Here is a 21,464-nt window from a genome sequence, read left to right as displayed (position 1 = left end):
GAAAGTCAAAAGACCTTTTGTGTCCATATAAAGAGGTGTTTCTCTTCTCCTTTATTTTCTTTTTAGCAATTTCTTCTCTTCAAAGTGTCCTCTCTCTCTCTCTCTCTCTCTCACACACACACACACACACACACACACACACACACACAATGTTGTATCTGTCCTCAATTAGTACTGTTGCAAATCTACGTGTTTTAACATTGCCCGTTGCTACGTGCTATAGACTAGGGCATCTGTTTTGTTGTTGTAGAGAGAATCTTTGAATTAGAAATGCCTATTAAGGTTTAAACTAAGTTTTAAAAAATTCTCCAAAATCACGATTAATAGCTCTCTCTCTCTCTCTCTCTCTCTCTCTCTCTCTCCCCTCTATCTCTCTCTCTCTCTCTCTCTCTCTCTCTCTAACCCCTTCTTTCTCTCTCTTCCTCTGAAAAAAACGCTTAATAGGTGGAGTCCACCTCCTCTCTCCCACATTCTCTCTCTCCCTTCTCCCCAGCGTGACCACACACACGCACGCCCTCTCTCTCTCTCTCTCACACACTTCATTCGATGGCAGCCATGTGATATAGTGATGAGGCTAGCCCATGGACGACGCTGACCATTCTAAACATCTCTCTCTCACTTCATTCGCTAGCATCCAATAGCCCACCGATGATGCCAACATTCTCTCTCTCTCTCTCTCTCTCTCAACGCGCTGGGCTAGCCTACCCCTGGATTGGCTTACTCTCACTTTCATGCCCGGCTGCCCGTTGCCCCGCTATCAATGCCACCACACACACATAACACTCTCTCACTCTCAGCCTACTGCCCTTTGTTGATGGCTCTTGACTCTCTTGACTCTCTCTCTCTCTCTCTCTCTCTCTCTCTCTCTCTCTCTCTCTCTTTTGGGAACCTTTGTATTTATATTACAATATCATGATACAATATGCTATGGTTTCTCCTCAAGCTATGAGCTTGTTGAGAATATACAACACCCTTTCTTTGACATCTGCCTCCTTCAGAACCATTGCATCCTCTATCATTCTGTCTTTGATAACCTTCAGTGGAACAATATGATTGAACAGTCGATGTTTCTCAAAAACCTCCAGATTTCTCATAGACCAGATAAACCAGTGAAACCAAATTCTAAATGATTGCAAGGCAAAGTGCATAGCAGTGTCATGCTGTGTGATCCCTTTATCAAATGTCACTCTATATTTAGTGATCTGAACCCCCCAAGCTGTGTACCACATGTATTCAACCCATTTCCACCATTCTGCTACAACTTTACAATGCCAGAAAACATGCCTCACTATTTCCAGTTTGTTACATCTTGCACAGGTTCCAGTTGTGAAGCCTTTTTTGTTCAAGTTCGTAGTAATGGCCAGAGTGCCAGTATAGACTCTCCACATAAAGAATTTGAACTTAAATTGATTAGGGACAATCCATATGTTGCTGAATACATTATTCCACCATAATACATTCCTATTTAGACCCCATTGTTTATTGCATCTCAGATACATATTATTTTCAGGTAAGAGCACATAGTAAAATACATTTGTAGGGGATTTCCACCAGTTAGCTGAATGTCTTGGCAAAGTCCAATCTTTGAATCTGTCATCTTCATTCACTGAGTTGAACACTGGCAAACTGTGTACATGAGCTCCAAGCTGATGCCAATCTCTCCTGCATCTGTATCCCAGTCCATATTGTCTCCTTGCCACTGCAAAAATTTTCAACTGCAGATTAGAGTCCAACAATTGCCTAATTTGAACAATTCCCTTCCTAGACATTGACAAAGCAGATGTTCCAAGTAGTTTAGCAGGGGGATTTTTAAAGACAAAGCTCCAGAATACATTTTCAGATCCTCGGGAGTTGCCAGTATATCTCATTCTCCCTTTCCAAATAAGAGCAGAGCAAACTTTTTTCCAGGATTTGACAAGCATTGAAGAGACTTCAAAACCTGTTTTCAATGGGGCAGCAGATGAGTGCCTGGGACAAATTGTTTACTGCTGCCCTCTCTCTCTCTCTCTCCCTCTCTCTCTCTCTCTCTCTCTCTCTCTCTCTCTCTCTCTCTCTCTCTCTCTCTCTCTCTCTCTCTCTCTCTCTCTCCCTCTCTCCTTTGCGGTAGGCCACGCCTTGCACGATCCCTTTCTCTGTCGTGCGCCATCCACGCTGCCAACTCCTCACAGGTCGTCGTCCCCGGGGAGGTCACCTAATAAAAATGTAACATATCACGTGAGTTCAACAAAAGGGTATTTAAAGTTCTTGAAACTTACAGAAATATATATACAGAAGGTCATTATTTTTTCAAATTTGAAAAAAAATTGCAGATTTTAAAAGAAAAGGGTACATTATATTCCTAACAAAACTCACAGATAAGGGGTTTTACAAACATGTTTTGAACGCACGTGATATGGTAGTTCTACACATAGTGAACCCCCCGAGCATCATCGCCATCAAAGTCAACGCACATAAGCCTAGGTTAAAGCTGTAGTATACTTTAGTTTAATTTCTACTTTTAATATTATTATTATTATTATTACTTTTATTTAATAAAACTCAAAAAAGAAAAAGAATATTCATTAAAATTAACCAAAAAATAAAAAATAGATAGAAAAATCCAAAGAAATGAAAAACCTAAAAAAAGAAAAACCAAGAAAAGCCACACACAAAATTTAGAAAAAGATACTTTTAAAATTCACAAAAAAATAAATAAATTTGTAAGAAAACACAAAAAACAATAAAAAAGACAAAAAATCCATTAAAAAATCAGAAAAAAGGTTTTAAAATTCACAAAAAATAGAAAAGTCGCCAAAAAAATCATAAAAGATCACAAAAGTTGCCAAAAAATCATAACAAAATTATAAAAAGTCACAAAAATTAATAAAAACACTCAAAAAAATCCATAAGATTTATAAAATTCATTAAAAAATCCTTAAAAATAAAAAATTCCCCAAAAAATTATTAAAGATTATAAAAATACCAAGCAATGTATAAAACTTAAATTTTTATTAAAAAATAAAAAATAACAAGGAGAAAAAGGTGCCAAAAAATCCAAAAAACCGCATGGAGGTGATTACAACACGAGAAGCCAAGCAGAAGAAGCCAGAACCACGTAAGAAAAAAAGCGAGAAAATAGTCGAATCGAGCAGAGACAATCCAAGCTATGAGTCAGTCGGAAAAAGATCAAAATTTATCGAAAAAGAGAAGGAAACGGAGCTACTTAAAATTTGAGCAACCGAAAACCGTTGAAAGCTGATCGATTAGGAAACGACCACACAAAAAAATGTTGGGAATGGGATCGAGCTAGCTATGGTGGATGAAAGAGAAACATAGCTTCAATGTGTGAGTGTGTGTGTAAGCAAGGTTATCACTCAAGTGAATTAGGTTCCAAGATAGAATTAGCTTGGACTCATAAACACAATCTTGAGTATTGACTTAGATTAGCACAAGCTCACCATAGACAAGCATGCAGTGCAAAATAGAGTTGTGTTTATTCATTCTTGAAATGAGCTTTAAGTAGCTCTACAACCTTGCTCCACAACATGTGGGATAATTCCACTCTTCTCTCCTGACTTACACTTTAGGACAAAGCTCACACTTTACAATCCTCCCCTTGAGGTTTGGACTATGAAAAAATACTGAAGATGCATGATCCACACAGGACGATAAGCTGGTATCCACACAGGATGGTAAAATCCACACAAGATGATAGAATCCACACAGGATGATAATATCCACAAAGGAAAATAAAAATCCTCCCCTACAAGTAGAGAGGTTGCATCTTCAAAGTACGTCGACAAGGTTGGTCTCTCCTTTGTCTTTTTCGTCTTCTACTATGTGAGCTGATCCTTTGTTAGGTCTCTTGCCTTCGTAGCTTCTACTGTTGCTTCTGCTACTGCTGCTTTCTCCACTTTTACTGCCTCCATTTGAGTAGCATCGAGAAGGTGGGTGTCCCTTCTTACCACATTTGTTGCAAGGATTGTTTGTGTAGCAATCTTTTGCTATGTGTCCCATTTTCCCACATTCATAACACTTTCTTCCGGTTGATGATGTTGATGGAGAATGTCTTCCCCTTGAAGATGTTTTGACATCCTCAAGAGCTCTAGTCAAGCTCACCTTCCCGCGGCCAACATCCAACTCCCTCAAGGGGGCAGTCTCGAGCTTGCTGCCTCAAGCCTTCGAGACCCCTTTAAGGGCTTGCTCCCACCAAAGCTACAGCAAGGCACCCTAAAGATTTCAAAGCCTCAAAGGCATCAAAGAACTCGACCCAAGGATGCCAAGATACACCATACAAAGCATTAAAGAGAAGGACGTGCATACTTTCCAAAGAGTCATTAAGCCCTCAAAAGGGAACCTTCCAAAAGGCATTCAAAGGCGGACCTCAAGATATCATCGAGCTTCAAAAGGACTTCTCCAAGCACAAATTTCAAACACCTCAAAGAGCACTACCTATTGTGAAGAGGGGCTTCACTCTAGTGAAGAGGAGCTTCACAAAAAGGGGATCTCTCTCTCTCTCTCTCTCTTTCTCTCTCTTACAATGAACCCTTAAAATTTGCATCCAAGCACACAAATTTACAAACAAATTTTCTATCATCAATTGTGCTAGTGTAAAGAGGTAGACATTGGCTAGGAGAGTCTCCTAAGGTAAGACCCCTCTATTAGTACAAATGGAGGACAAGGGAATAGAAAAATTCAACGGGGAAGGGTTTCACACCTGGCAAATGAAATTGAGAGGTTACCTTATGAAAAAATGTTTGTGGTCTGTCATCAACACTGCCTTAGAGAAACAAGCCGAACTCGATGGAGTGCACACTATGGCATCTACACTCATAGCAAGTGCACAAAATTTGGCCAAAGACGAACAAGCATTAGGAATCATCATCACCTCCTTGCATGACAATTATGTGCACTTCATAGACAAATGTACACATGCACATGATGCCTGGCATGTCCTAGAAAGTAATTTTGGAGCCAGGGCCAAAAGAAGCAAAGTTAGTCTTAAAAGACAACTTTACAAAATTACTATGATTGAAGGGGAGGACATTGCTAGCCTGGTAAATAGGCTTAAGAGAATTGTCACGTAGCTCACTTACATCAAGGTCGAAGTACCAGAAGAAGACAAAGTGGCCATACTATTAAGTGCACTTCCACCTTCTTATGACCACTTAGTCACAATTCTTGAAGAAAAAGAACCAGCTCCACCTTTTCAAGATGTCGTGGGGGGCAGGCGCTTGTGGCCGGTTGCTAGTGAGCAGTCAACAAGGACCGTCAGACGAACGCGTGTAGCCAATCGGGTTTAGGCTTTGCAGCCGGCCGATGGCGGACCTGCCTTCAAAAAGAAAATTGGAATTTACTGTCTGCCATTAGGAAAAAAATGGACTCTCCATGGGCCTTGTAAGAATCCCTAATTTAAAGGAAGCCTGCCAAGATTAAGGGGGACAAAGGCTTTGAATGGGGCTATTTTGGTAGGGTCTCCTCCACCTTTGACCCCTAAAAAGGTAGGGGGAAGGGGGGGGGGGGGGGGGGTAACCATTTAAAAAGTAGGGAAGGGGGGGGTAAACCATTTGAAAAGTAGGGGGTAGGGGGTCTTCTCTCTCTAGATTTTTGGCCAACTTGTAAGTGGCCTCTTAACTCTCCTATGCCACCTAAGCAAATCCGTGGGTCAAAGAGGTCAAAAAAATGACTTTTTTCAAAAACTTTCAAAAAAACTATATTCCCCCCTAAAAAGTACCCCCAACATATACACATAATACAAAAAAGATTTTTAAGTTAAATTACTCATAATTCAACATTTTTTGACTCCCTCCAAAACTTTTAGGAAATTCCCCCCAAAATTGAAAACTTTCCCTCTTAATCTAAGCTCCTCTCCTACACCCATCCCCCTTGCACCTGCACCTGCTGCTGCACCTACACACCCATCTCTCCATCCTTCAAGCTCCATCTCTCCATCCTACAAGCTCTATCTCTCCATCCTTCAAGCTCCATCTCTCCATCCTACAATGCCTCTTGACGACGTGACCAATGTCCCAGCAAGCTCTTCACGCGGTAGGTCTCTAGGGCTTTTCTTACGCCTACCTCAAGAGTATGTTCCGACAAAGAAAACATGCTTTGGTACATTACCTTCAGCCAACGAACGCCGTGCTCAAGGGGAGAAGAATGTGGATCTCTGGGCAGACGGATGCTTATATCCAAAGGATCCTTCTCTCAATGTTCATCCGTCTTTTACAAACATTCCATCACTATTGCAATACATTGGAAATGGAGAGCAAGGTTTGTTGGGCTACTGCAAGAGACTCAACAAACACGAGATTGCGTAGTCCGAGATCTACTTGCGTCATTGGCAGTTGCTCAATGGAAGTTTCCACAATCTTCAAGATCAGATGCAAACAGCTACTAGTACGCTTGAGGAGGCAAAGAGCACCATCACAACCAAGGAAAATGTAATTAAAAAGCTTGAGGATACTCTTTCACACATGAAGAAGACTGCCATGGGAGGTAGGGTGAGGAAACGAGAGTTGTTCGAAATTCAGACTCTTGCACCACGTGGAGGTGCAAGAAAATGATGGGTGACAGCTATGAGGTAACATGTTCTGTCCCTCATGTTGTTTAAGTCTAATATGGCTCATCATTGTTGTTTTGGGCAATAAGAACTTCGTCCAAGAAACGTGCGGCGGCGAGAATGCGTCAGCTAGGGCTACTTTACTTCGTTCTTGTTTCAACAAAGAGGATTTTATTGGGATGCTTGATGCTCCAAAGGCAAAACACTTGAAAGATGCAATCACTAAGAGAGTTCTTAGTGATTTTTCTAATATTGTCACCGATCTAGATGTTCAGGATATTTGTGATGCTGTTGGGATTAGTACCAAGGGCTATCAAGCAATACATCAAGTGTTAAAAGATGCATTAAGAAGTCGAGGAGTCACGGAAAACCTATTCCCACTTCCTCACAGAGTGCAGATTGCCAAGAAGGTGTCAAATGAAGATGTTGTTCACCGATTAGGGGACTACTTGTATATTGAAGACACGATGCCTCTTCAGCCGCTCCGTAGCAAATCACAAGGAAGGAAGGGCTGCGGGAAGGGAAGCGATGCTGTTTCTAACAGTGTGTTGCGGACCGAAGGGTTTGTTTACACCAAATTCAACAATATCTTTGTGGACTTGATACGATTGCAGCAATCCATGGCTGTTTTCTACAATTTGAGTGATGCAGGTTAGTTTAGAGTTGCCTACATGCTCTATGATGTGTCATAACATGCATTTTGAGGCTTTATATTGTTGGCAGTTCTTGAAGGCAAGCTTGTGTTCGTGCTGAAGTTGGATGAGTGTGTAATTGTTAAAGGGAGAAAGTTGGAGAGAATGAGTATCACGCTTATGAATGAAGCCCTAGCTTATGCCAAGCAATCTTGCAGTTCAAGTGAAGCAACAAAGCCCTCTTTTAGTGTGCAATCAGAGAAGGATATATGGTGGCTTGGTGCAATTGAAGTTTCGAAAGAGACACATGAAGTCCTTGCATGGATTTTCAGTAGAATCCCATGGGTCACACAGGTCATTAAAGCTCAAATAAACGGTGAGAAGCTCATGGTTCCAGGACGTGGGGAGTTTGATGTTGAATGGCATTTAGGTGGTGATCTAAAGACCATAAAGTGCATGCTTGGATGCAAACAAGGTGCAAATTCTTTACTTCCCTGTCCATTCTGTACGAAAGGGCAGAAGACAAGTCGAGCAACTCAAGTGGAAGGTTAGGACGAAGATAATGATGACCATATAAATATGGAGTGGCAAACTTCGGTTCTTTCATGTGATATGCTGCAGGTGCCCAATAGGGATAGCAAAGATCCTAGGTGGAACCCCGTAATTCCCTTCTCTCTCAACAATGTTCACTTTTGTACATTGCATGCGTTTATGCGAATAATTGATAGGATCCTAAAGCATCACATTGATTATGCTTTCACAATGAAGCCCCTTCAACGGTCAAAAGACTCCTTGCAGGGGGTGGAGACGCTCCTTAATGAGATTGGATGTCACCGATCAAGGGTGAACATTGTAGCAGAGACTTGTAGGGAGAAGACATATGAGGTGGCACAGAAGGTTTCCATGAATGGAGCCAAGGCACGTCGATTTTTCAAGAAGATGTCAAAGTCTCCAATGCAGGTATCCAAGGCAAGTGTCGATCTAGCAAGTGAGAAGCGGTGGGAGTTGTGGAAAGATTTGTGTTCATGCACGACGGACAAAGATCCCAATGTGGAGGTTGCTAACCAACGCAAGCTAGTATGGTCATCCTTTCAAAAGATTGTGCAATTGATGAATCTTTCAAGCACCACCGTTGAGCAGCGAGAGGAGTTCAAGAAGGTGCTTTATGAATTCACAAAGGCCGCTAAGGACGGATGGTCTGAAAGCAAGATTACACACTACATGGTCTGTTTTAACGGACTTAATACATATGCAATGTTTGAAAATGCAAGTTGTTTTAGCACATTCTCTATGCGCATGGTGCATACTTCATGGACTTCTATGGTTCGCTTGATATATGGAGTACACAAGGCATGGAGAAGTCCCACTATCGAGCAAAAGGAGTCTACTTCAAGAATACTCGGCATGGTGGTGGTAGTTCACACTCCAACTACCTCCAAGAGATGTTTAACTGGTTTTTTAGGCACACCTTTGGGAGAACTCGTACTATTGAGAAAGCAAGAGAGTCGATGTTAGCAAAGCAGTCATGCAACGCCTCCCGTACTGTAACATCCGAGAAGTGGAAACACTCGCGAGCGTCCCTGGACCATGAAGCTTGGCGTGCAACTAAATATCGAAAAGGCAGTGTTTGGGCGTCGCGTCAGCCGTCCGCATGATCCAAGTTTAGTTGTTAAATTCAATTGCTTTATTTGAGTTTCACTCAATTGGCCGCATAGTGTGAAAGGGTCCAAATCTCAAAAAAACCTATTTAAAGGTTGAAGGGGCTCATTTTGTCATTTTCCCTACTAGGTGCTACTATGGCAAGAACAAAACAAACGGCTAGGATTGCATATCCAGAGGGGCCGGATGGCCAACGACTCAAAGGTACAGCAACAGAAGCTGGAACTTCACAAGCTCAAGGTGAAGTCCACACAGAAGAAGCTGGAGCTTCAAATCAGCATGGCCAGTCCTCTACAGCAGCAAAAGAGAGACGGAAGCATCGACTTGTTGTCTATTCATCAGACTCCAACGATTCTGATGGCTACAGGGAGGATGATAGCGACCAGGGAAAAGAAACAAACAGCCAAAAGAAACCGTCAGAAGGCTCCGAAGAGATGCAAACGGATGAAGATGCCCCATGGGTTGGCGTCCAAATACAAACTTATCAGGCTCACATGTCTATTGGGGGTAAGACACTTCCTAAAGGGAGTGGACCTACACCATCACATCCGGTCAATAGTGAAGAGCACGAATCAGATGGAGAGTGGGTGGAATCAGATTATGAGGTGTTGGAAGTGCCTGTGCAGAAAAAAAAGAGAAAGAGCATTGTCTACAAGAAGAGGAAGCAAGCTGCCCCAACTCGTGCCAAAAATGCACCTCCACGTTGACCTCAGAAGGTACGAAAGCGCAGCCGTGCTTTTGCGGAGATTCGACACTATCAAAAGAGCACCGAGCTCTTGATTTGGAGGGCCCCTTTTGCAAGGCTATACAGGGAGGTTTTGCAATTGTACAACACTCAGTTTCGGATGGGCGTCGTGGCCATAGAGGCAGTCCAAGAGGCAGCAAAGCAATATTTAACTAGCATATTCAAGGATTCTAACCTCTGTGCCATCCATGTAAAGCGTGTAACCATTATGCCCAAGGATATGAAACTTGCTCGCCGTTTGCACCATGAGGAGTAGCTTGTAATTAGGCATCAAACCATTTTGTATTTACGGAACTCCAAGATTGGGAAGAATTTGAATACAAGCGTCTTTTGATTGTATACCCCACTCTGTGCATTGTATTGGGAAGAATTTGAATATAAGCGTATTTTATTGTATACCCCACTGCGCATTGTATTGTTTTAATTCTGTACCATGCAATGTAGCACTGGTTCAAGTTTTGTCTACCTTCTATTGTATGCATGTAGCCATTAGCTTGTTATTGTGAAAAATTGCCTACGTTTAGCACCTTGGCTAAGTGGGGCATGCACTTCCTGATGTATCCATGCTATGTGACTCACTACTGCATGGCAAAAGCATCTACAAAGTGTTGAAAATGGCTTGGAATTCCCCCAAACTGGCTGCCACAAGAGCGCGCATTTGGGGCTTCTAGAGGCCTATGGATGGACACAATGCGCGCCCTTGTGACAACCTTTCCTAGTGCTTTCTAAACACTTTCCAGTGGTTTCCAGACAATTTTGTGAAGCAATAAGTATGTTTTGTTTGCTTCAATGCTTCAATTAGCATAGATGCTTCTGGGAATCATCCCCCCTTAGTCCATGTCAGTCCTATACTCCAAAAAGGGCTAGATATTGCCATATAGTTTACTCTTGTGGTTTGTTAATACAACTTTAGGTATTTGGGGCAAGATGGGCTTAAGGTTACCTGGGTATCCATGTCTTTCTGTTTTGCAACTGGGTATTAATGTCTTGTCACTCTGTTTTGTACCTGGGTATGCTCCTAGATGTGTCCAAATTCATCTGCCACAAGGGCGCGCATTTGCACACTTCATCTACTGATGGAAAGCCCCAATGCGCGCCCTTGTGGCAACATATTTTAGGGACTTCCAAGCCCTTTACTAGGCACATCCATAACTTTGGAAGCCTAGATATAACAAAGTATGCATTTTTTAAATTTTAATGCCTGCCAAACACTTTAGTAGTCATAGCAGAAATTATGGTGCTTCTCATACACAATGGAAGCCCAACATATAAGAAATTCAAAACCTTGCAAGAAAGAGAGTCATAGACAGCAAAAAGTAGTTTCATTAAAGAAATCAATGCTTTACATGATATCCGGCTTTTGCTTTAGGATCTTTCTAATTACAATTTTTTGGCGCTTGGCCTTTTGGGGTGGCTCCCTGTTAAGTAAAGTGGCTGTGATTTCTTGGGTGTCATTAACCCCTACAGCTTGGTTCATGCCGACATGGGCAATAAGGCGCCCGTGAAAGTTTACACCGAAAGTGGATATTGCAAAATCTTTCTTTACAAGCACTACAAGGTTGACCGTTTGGGCAAGTGTTGTTAAACACAACGCCTTGGAGAGTGAACGGAGAGCAAAAGTGTTGTAGCGACCATTGGGAGAGTAGTCGGCATGGACAAACACCACGACACCAGTGGGAAGTGTGCCGAGGTATTGAGCAAGTGCCGCTTGAGGTCCGAATGGGGTCCTCCTCCTCCCTGACCATTGCGCCCAGGCGTCAACCTCCAGAACATCCTGTAGAACATAGGTTTTCTGAGATATGGCACAGAATTATGATATAACATTAACAAAATCATTTGTAACAATCAAATGTAAGTGAGCATCTATACCTCTTGTCTACGATCCTCCTCATCGGCATCCGGGTGCAAGTAAAGATCCACGCTTGACTTCCCCTTTGGATCAAGAAAAACATGTGTTGCAGTAGGTGGTGGTGAATCCACTCTTGCGCGTTTAGCCAAACACATGGCTTGCACGACCACAAAATCCTCCTCAGAGACCTTGGCCTGCTCGGCCGCTGCCACCTTGGCTTGTGCGATCGCCACTGTGTCCGCCAAAGTATTCCCCATGGGCAGTAGGAGATCATCGTCATGGGAGGTGGTGGTATCAAGCTCAAAATTTCCATGGGCATCGAGGATGGCGAAACACTCATCCATGCGAAGCTCAAAGGATTTCTCCAGATCGTGCATAAACACAAACTCCTCCCCACCCACCACAATGGAGGAGAAGCGAGTAATCTGTACCTCAGGGATGGCATCCCGAGTGGTGGTTCCTTCTGGCGGTCCCGAGGATGAATTGACTGATGGAGAGGCCTCCAAGAGGCCTTGAATCCCTACAGGGTAGGTCAAGGCAAGCGTCCTCTCCTCTGCGGATGAGTCAATGGCCGCGGGCTTGGGGTCCTTCACATCATCCAATACCCCGCCGATTTGCAAGTGAGGTAGCACTACGTCAGGGCCTGTTGGGCACTCGTGAAGGAGGAAGATCATTATGGATTGAAGAGAGAAAAAAGTGTTTCCGATCCTTCCCTTACGTATTGCTCGCACATCATCAGCTTCAAGCCGCACATATTGTCCGGCGGCTTGTGCTATGGTGGCAAAGCGTGCAAGCCGCTGATGAAATGGCCTGTCCCCTTGGTAGATGTGGTGGAGAAGGCCTTCAGGGACCCATTGCCCTGGCCGGTTTGGTAACTCAACAATGAATCTCCCCATGCACGTGGAAATGTATGAAGTAATGTGCTCAAGAGATTGAGAGTGGAGGGTCAAGGTGGTATCCAAATCGGGTTGGGTTGTGAAAAATGCTTGAAGCTCACGGCGATTTGCATGCCCAATCTCAGTAAGGAATGCATCTAAAGCACTAGTAGCAGCCATGTCTTCTCTTTGCGTGATTGGGTATGCTAAGTCTCTCTGCAATGCTGGGATGAAAATGGTGAAATGAGGAGGTGGTCCTCCTTATATAGACATATTCCATCTCGAAAAAAATAAAAAATATGCATTTAAAAAATAAATTTACACCACCTTAAAACTCAATTACAAAATCAAGTACAACACCTTAAAACTTTTCAAAATCTTTAATAAAATATCCAATATATAAACGATTAAAGTTACAAGCCAATTCACTTAGATAAGATGATTTCATCTGTAGCCCAATCTTTGTAAACAAGCATAGTGGCCTCCATCCGCCTTCCAATCTATACAACCAAAAATGGGCAATCAAAATACAAAAACCCACAAAAAATAAGAAAAGGTAGCTAAGCAAGAACAAAGCAGACCTTGCGTTGTTCTAGTTTGAAACTTGCATTACCGACATCCTCGAATCCCATTATGACAAAGTGTTCCCGAAGATTGGCAAGAGTCCAATGCGGATTCACTGCAACCACCTCCACCTCGTTATTGGGCATGCGGACACGAATTTCAAAGGATTGAATCTCTTCGGCTGTCAGCTGCAAGGGTATCCATTTGCCACATTTGTGCATCCACCTCTCATAGCTAAACCGTGCATACAAGGTGCACCTTGCTTTCAAATACCGAAGGCAAAGCTGTGTGGGGGACACATTGCGCTTATAACGGTCACCATCATGCAAACCGTCAACATAGCCCCAATTGACACCTAGAATGGTGTCCATTGCATCTATGTCAACTTCTTTGCAAACAAACATTGTTGGTATTTCTACAATCGGTAGAGAGCGGAATGCATGCACAAACAAATGAATGGGACTATGCCAACTGAGACCCACCGATTTGGTTGCCTTAACAAACTTTAGGGACCCTTGGAAATCTTGCAGCACCTTGCGCTTGAAAGAAAGCAAAGCCCAATGGTCTGGAGTTGGCCATTCTGCACTCTGCAATGAGGGTGTCTCCACGGCTTCTAACCTACCATAGCTTTGGCTTGACTTCGGCACCACGTACTTGTGGGAGTACATGAATATTCGCTGCTCAGTAAGTTTTTTCGATGAAACATTAGGAAACATAAGCTCCCCAATGTGAGCATGCACAACCATGAACGTGCATGAGAGGCACTCAAGCGGCTGCTTCTCAACTAAGCTGGATGGAAAAACATCTTTACAAATGCCCTTAGTTAAACATAATGATCACATAAACGTAAACATGACATATGGATGGGATATCTAAACCATGAAAACTTACAATGAGGTGCAAATTGAGTTGAAGCTCTCTTCAGGTGGAGCTCAGCTGCATTGTAGACGTGTTGCATGATGGCCACCATTCCGGACTTTGTTTCTTTGAATGCCAATAGCCGGCCCTTCCAATGACATTCCAATACGCCTTGACACCGTACGCGATGAGGTCCAGCACATGATGGTTGCATGTAGACCCATGCACCCTTCTTGAATACTTGTGGGATCCATACCCCCTCTGAGTCTTTTGTGTTGTGCAACACAATCTCCTCTATCTCTGGTTTGGGCCGTCTATGCGTGGATATGCTTGGGAAGTTGGGCTTAGGAAGGGATTTGAAAGAGTTGAGTACTGTGGAGAGAGAATGAAGAGCTGAGGGGAGGGTGAGGTGAGCTGCCTATGGTGGCTATGGTGGCTTTGACAGTGGAGATAGAGAAAGAGGGGAGGAGTGAGAGGTAGAGAGGATAGTGGAGCTGTGGGCTATGGAGTGTGGGACTGTAGAGGGTTGATGGAGGTGTGAGAGAAGGGGGATCTATGGAGAGAGAGGAAGAGAGTGGTGGAAATATTTTGGCTATGGCTGCCTTGACTGTAGAGAGAGAATGGGAGGAGGGAGAAGAGAGAGAGTGTGGGAGAGAAAAGTAATGAGGGAGAGAGAGAAAAGTGGATTTTGGAGGAAAAAATTGACTTTTTAAAGTTAGTTTATGTTTTGGGGCGGTTTTGGAGGCAAATGGGTCAACTTTGGAACTTTTAAAAATTTTTCAATTTTTAGGGTTTTTAAGCATGCGCGTTTTTTTTGGGGGGTCCCTCCCTCTTTTATGACACCTCTCTCCTCCTATTTACCCCCCCCCCCCCCCCCTAGCCTACCTCCCACCTCTCTCTAAGAACCAAGCATTGAAGAGGGAGACAATTAGGCTGCACCCCTACCATTCCTCCCCCTCTAGGTGATATCCCAAGAGCCTTCTCATTGGTTCTCCCTTAAGCCTTTACTAATCAAAAAGGCTCAAGGAGAGTCCATATTTTTCCTAATGCCAAGAATCCGCCGGCCTTGCTCATTTGAAGAAGCCCTCGTTGAACCCACAACCCTCAAAGCCACACCAAATATGGTGTTTAAGCTAAGCCAAGGGGACCATTGGGCTCCACGTGAGTAATAGGCCAAAAGTAGGATATTTTGAGCTTGGTTCTGCAGGGCTTCTCCCACAAAACACACACACACACACACACACACACACACACACACACACACACACACCTTATTTTAGTAAGTTTTTAGGGGATGAGGCTTAGGGGGTTCTCGAGCTCGGATTTGAGTGCTTGAAAGATCTATGAAAAGCCTGAAATGAGCACATGCTAATCCTCTCCCTAATCAAGTCTACCTAGCCATGGAGGGTAGTGGCCACTTGCGTGTGCCAAGGACATGCCCACACATAGCTAGATTAATGCTTAATTAGTGAGAGATGCAACTAGTTATGAAAAAATCAATGGGCCGTAACAATGATTATGAAATGCTAATCGATCTAATGGAGATGCTAATAATTAACACACACTAATGCATAATGACAAATCTAGATAGCATAACCTAAAGCTCTGATACCAAATGTTGGGAATGGGATCGAGCTAGCTATGGTGGATGAAAGAGAAACATAGCTTCAATGTGTGAGTGTGTGTGTAAGCAAGGTTATCACTCAAGTGAATTAGGTTCCAAGATAGAATTAGCTTGGACACATAAAAAAAATCTCGAGTATTGACTTAACTTAGCACAAGCTCACCATAGACAAGCATGTAGTGCAAAATAGAGTTGTGTTTATTCATTCATGAATGAGCTTTAAGTAGCTCTACAGCCTTGCTCCACAGCATGTGGGATAATTCCACTCTTCTCTCCTTGAATCACACTTTAGGACAAAGCTCACACTTTACAAAAAACCTTTTCAAAATTGAATTTCAGCAAAATTCGATCGTTTGGGTGGTGTTCACAAATTAGGGCCGAGAGCTTTGACCTTGCCTTGGAGAAAACTGACAAAATCTGAGTTGTAAAACTCGCAAGGGATTCAAAGCTGGCCTAGAAAGTTGAAAAACCTCTCAACTGGATCCAACATCATTGGTCTAGCCCAATTTTAAAAAGTGATCCCACAACTTAGTCAAAGAACATCATAAGCTAGACAACGATCGTGCCGAGCATAAATTGGTGAGTGCAAGTAATTGCATTGAAGATTGGGCCTAGAATTTGCTGACCAGGGGCATAATTCACGAGTGAGTGCATAATAAGATTCCAAGTGTTCATTATTTCAAAGGCTATAGTCGAGATTGACATTTTCAAGCTAGAGTTACCTAATCTTATGAGTCTAAAAAGCAGTCAACTGCAAGAATTGCTTTAGCTCAAGCAGTATTGTCAACTTGAGCACGAGAAATTTGATCGTGCAATATTAGAATATGCTAAAGGGTAACTTCAGAAACCAAGCCATCATGGACTCAAATCAAGCTGAGAATTCAAGTGAACCAAAGCTAGTCAATGGCAGCAGCGTGAACAAAGAAAATTTTATAGCTCTATGGCTACTAGGGAGACAAAGTTTTATATGTAGATTCATAAGTCCATAGATACCTTATGAGTAGCAAAAGCAGCACATGAGCCAAGATCCTATTGATCAGCGTAAAGCCAAATCTAGAGAACTCCCATATGTTCACAGATTTTAGTGGAGCTAGGTATTGCAAGCTTAAAGATGAAGTGCAAATAGAAGTTCAACATATAGATCCAAGTGTTTATCCAAGAATCTGCACAAGCCAACAAACCATACAGTTGGTGCATATGCAATTAGGATCATTATACATGGATTACAGTGGTTGCGAATCTATAGCTGAGAGCCAAAAATGGGAGACCTAATAGATCAGCCCATAGAAGCCAGTTTTATCGGAGAACCACGTCAAAGGTAGTACAAAGGTCAAGATGGAGCAGTCTATAGCTTGATGATTAGTGTTCTAAAAGAAGGTGTGGAGAACAAGGAAAACACCGAGGCAGAAAATCCTCAATAAGAGATTGAGATGGACGAATCATTTGAAATACCACCAATCATGGTGTATTGCTCAGGTTGTGGAAGAAAAGGTGGACATTTTCCAGAGGATTGTCTAGAAATCCGGACAATAGGGACATAGGAACTGCAAAGAAAATCATAGAGCAAATTGAAAATGCAAATCCTGACGTAAGCGCATCTAGCTCGTCATTTTTGGTGCAATCAGATGATTCTATGTCATCATTAGAAGCACTAGTAAAAGCACTACAAAGTCAGAATTTGCATGAAGATGCACAACATGTGAAAAGCTTAAAATTGATCCCAAATTCCTACGTGAATTTGGTCAAAGCGTCCAATTATCACTGAATTTACGAGTGATTCTGCATCCATTGCCACTAGTGTGCAATCATTCACGAGTCTAAGGACACATCAGAGTGAATGATGCTAGCATTGAATGGTCCATGGCACACATAATCATATGCACACTATGTAAACAAAGAAGGGAAACTATACACAAAGGATTGACCAATGTTTGAAAGGCCCACATACCAACTCATAGAATTGTGCCTAGTGATAGATCATGAAGGATGTTCATTTAAGAGGAAAGAATTTATTATAGCCCATCCTCTCTAGAGTTGAATGACATTACCCAAGTAAACCCAAAAATATGTCTAGAGCCAAACTCTCACCCATTGAAAGTCAAGCTTCAACGTTATGATCCGATAAGCACATATTATGATCGAAATGGACGTAGATATAGACAAGAGTCTAAAATCTATGATGCCTTGGGTCCTAAAACCACAAAAGCTCATATCACAGGAGACCCATGGGATAGAGAATATCATGGTGAAGATAATGCTATCTACAACTTGACTTGGGGAATCATATGTCATGTTTCATGAAGGTACATAGAAAAAGGTTTACAAATGCAAAACACTGACAATGCTACACATAGTGCGCCTTCATAGTTCCAGTAGGTTAGATCAAAACAAAGAAAAATATTTTTGAACTCTCATCATGGAGAAATATTTAGTGACCACCCTAGGAAGGGGGAGCTGCAAACCCATCAAACCTAGCTCTTGTACCAGGAAATGCTTTAGCAGTTATAGAAGCCCTCGAACTTCTAGCCAACCCTCTTCAAAGCAGAAACCATTGAAAGACCATATGGTAGGTGGAAGTTTCTAGGTGACCCACATCAAAATCTGCAGATAAATTCCTGTATGAAGATCATCAAGGACAACAATTTCAGTTGACTTCCATAAGTCAAAGTCAAAAGACAACATACGCAATAGTGTTCAAGCAGTTCCATGTGACCAAGCTCACATATTCATATCGATATGCAGATGGCAATGAATACCAACAAGTCCAAGACCTTGTACATACCCATATGGATGGTAAACCTAAACTCAAAGATTATCTCAAGATGATGCAAAGCCTCAAGCTCCCAGAACAGGTGACAGATAGATCAAAATCAACAAAAGCTAAAGCTCAGCAAGCTACACAAAGATCACCACCAAAATCTCCTCCAAAGAGACATATTCAACTAGAAAGTAAAGTGGATCTTCTAAGATCAAAATTTACTCCCTATAGGTAGATAATGCTCAACATTTGCAATCAAAAGGTGTAGTATTACAGCCAAACAAGTCAACATCGACCAAATCACATGGTCAAAGCAAAGAAGATGCAACAAAAGTTTAATTTAGGGACACCACCACAACAAAACCAATTAATTCAAAAAGAAATCCTGAGAAGATTAAATGCAACATTACCGGTGAACATGAAGAAAATCTCTCAAGAAAATTAAAGCTAGACAAGAACCTCATGTCTTTTTGCACTTGGAAAAAATGTGGCCACCCACAGCTGAAAGATGCTCCAGAATTCATTAGCATCTTTGGAAAAACGAGGAGAATGCTGGGGAATCATTTCCACCACCATTCAAATAGGTTCACAGACCATCATAACCCAATTCTATGTGATCACAGCAAAAGATATAACATATAACATCATATTGGGAATGCCAATGACTTAGAAGATGTTAGAGATACAAACTTCAAACAAGATGCAATCTTCAAAGACAACAAAAAATGGGAACCATGGCTGGTCATGGACGGAAGACAACACAAAGTCCACAAGTACATTTCAAATGGAGATAGATGCCAAAGTAGAGTTTATTGAATATGTTTCATCTCCGCTCAACAAAACTTCTAAAGATCTTAAAGAAGACCATGCAAAACAAGTGCAGTTAAAACAGAGAAAACAACAACCATGAAAGCTATTGAGCAGAAAAAGCCACTAAGGCAAGAAGTAAAGAAGAATGAGGTTTCAGACAACCAAGAAGGAATAAGTTCAAAGATCCAAAATTTCCATTTGAATCAATAGATAGAAGTCATAGTGGAACTCAAAGTCTCAAGTCACCTTCCATAGAGACTCGACTACCACAACAGAAGAAGGGCAAGGATCTTCAATAGAACCGCCAATGAGGATAGCTATAGCCCTCAACAGTGCAAATGGAGCAAGTGTCAGATGCAATGCTCTACTGGATAAAGAAGAAACATGCAATATGATTTGAGAGAACATCAAAAGAATACTCGAGATCACTCCAGGTATACAGGACAATAAAGCAATTTTAGGTATGTGTGCAAGTCAAGAAGAAATGGTTGCTACTCTTAGTATCCAGAAGCATGAAGAGCAGGTAAAGTTTCAGGTAAAGCCTTCAAAAGAAATGCATGCAAATGTCATCCTTGGACATCACTGGTTAGATCAACACAAGGCATATAGAGAAGACAGAATGCTATCACTCTCTTTTCCAAGTGGTAGCAAGCAACAATTACAGGTACTGTTATTGCTAGATCCAAATTTGCAAAAGTTACAAGAATCAAGGACAAATCTTTCAAACAAAGGTAAAGCTAAAGTGGACCTACAACCGACTAGCACAAAAGGTGTGACATCATATGCCTCTACATCAAAGAACCCTCACAGATCATCTTCTTCAAGCAAGTGGGGCCTTCAAAACTTCAAGTCAATTGCCGACCCAAATGAAACCTCTAGGAGGACACCCAAAAAATCAAAGGTAGATCAGCCCAAGTACTCAAGAAAGCAAAAAAAAGGTCCAACAAGTGTTTGTTCTAAGCAATTTAGTAAAAGTCAGTGATCTAGTGTGGATTGAAGACGGAAGATCAACACAAAAAGACAAACACATGGGATGGATACCATCATAATGGAGTTTAAAAGAACAGGAGTACTACACCGAGGATTCACTAATACTGGGGAGAAGATTCCACCTACGTGCATTCTGTTAGGAAACCCCCCTATATACGGAGCGCTAATATAACCCCCTACATAGGATCTCTATAGTATTAACACAACCTCTCTGCCTTATATGTACAAACAATCAATAGCTTAAAGAAATTTCCAAGAACTCCATGAAAAAACTTTACCAAAGTTTCCCATGTATAGAGACTAAATTTTAAAGTTTACATGTGCCACCTACTTTGTAGAAATCCTACTTTGTAGGATTTCCACACGGGTCATTCTACTTTGCGAGCACAGGATAAAAGATGAGAATCTAAATGCATTATTTATTTTTCACAAACTTATGATCTATGAAAGACTTTGTTATGACCGGAATTTATGTTGGCTGTGGGTTTTGGGCCCATCAAATGAGACTGATGTCTCTAGGACATGATATGAAGATGCTATCAAAATGCAATTTTTAAGGCCAAGAGTTTAGTGCTTAACACACTCTCCATGCTTGTCTTTAGGGCTCATCAAATGGATGAGAAAGATATGGGCAGTACAAGACTTTTTGGGGGTCGATTATGCTATTCTTAGATCCACCTTGGGATGTGTGATGGGGAAGTTGGACCAAAATTAACACATGTTCGGTTGCTAGTGCTTGGAATGGGCTAAAACATGTGCTTTGTAGTGCTCAAATCGAGCATTCAAAGCTCATCTTATGGCCAGTTTAATTCTCTTCGCAGTTTTGGACATCCATGAACAGGTGCAATTAAATTTGAGCTCAACACTTGTTTGGTTCGTATGTGGGTCCGGAGTTGTGTTTTGGAAATGCCTTGGTTGATTTGTATGACAAATGCAGTGCATTTGTTAAAGTAAATGTTGTGTTGGACAATGCTTGTCATAATAACTAATATCTAATTCTCCTAAATGATTTTCTCATGTTAAACTGATCATTTAATATGGGGAAGTACAAGGGAAGAAAAATCTAGAATATTGGTTAAGTTGGCAGACCGGCCACAATAGGGATACAAAGGAGGGAAAATAGGGATCCAAAGGGGGGGCCATCTTCAAAAGAGCAATGTGAAACAATGGGCTTAAAAGACCCTAAGGTTCAACCCATTAAGACTTCCAAAATGCTAAGGCTCCAAAATTCAAAGGTTGTGTCCAATGGTCAAAGCTTACAAAAAATTGGATGCTTTGTGTGTGTGTACAAAAAGTCTTCACAACTCCTACATAGGAGGGGGTGAGCCCACACACACACTCACAAGCTTCCTTTACACAAGGGGAAAGAGGGACACGTGTCAGATTCCTAGCCCAAATATCCACAAGGTGTACTCAAATCCTATTGGATGGCCATGGAGGTGGACCAATAAGAATTAGGCTACAGTAAATCTAGTTTAATTAATTTAAAAACACTTAATAAAGGAACCAATAGGAATTAAGCTCTCTAGAAGACTATGGCACAGTCTCCCAAGGGGTCC

At 41.9% G+C, this 21,464-nt stretch overlaps 1 protein-coding gene across 1 annotated transcript in view; it reads right to left on the bottom strand.

The window, feature by feature from the left end:
• Positions 1-935: 935 nt before the first annotated feature.
• Positions 936-21,464, bottom strand: part of LOC147437114 (uncharacterized) — a 37,084-nt gene continuing 16,555 nt past the window's right edge. Inside the window, exon 3 of the mRNA XM_086486517.1 lies at positions 936-1,939. Coding sequence (XP_086342643.1) covers positions 939-1,939 — 1,001 coding nt within the window. The 3' untranslated portion in view covers positions 936-938. The remainder of the gene's footprint in view (positions 1,940-21,464) is intronic.

Source organism: Adiantum capillus-veneris, chromosome 17 (genome assembly GCF_014529385.1).
Source record: "Adiantum capillus-veneris isolate H3 chromosome 17, ASM1452938v2, whole genome shotgun sequence".
Classification (NCBI taxonomy): Eukaryota; Viridiplantae; Streptophyta; class Polypodiopsida; order Polypodiales; family Pteridaceae; genus Adiantum; species Adiantum capillus-veneris.
Note: the sequence above shows the minus strand (reverse complement) of the source record. Positions and strands in the feature narration are given on the sequence as shown.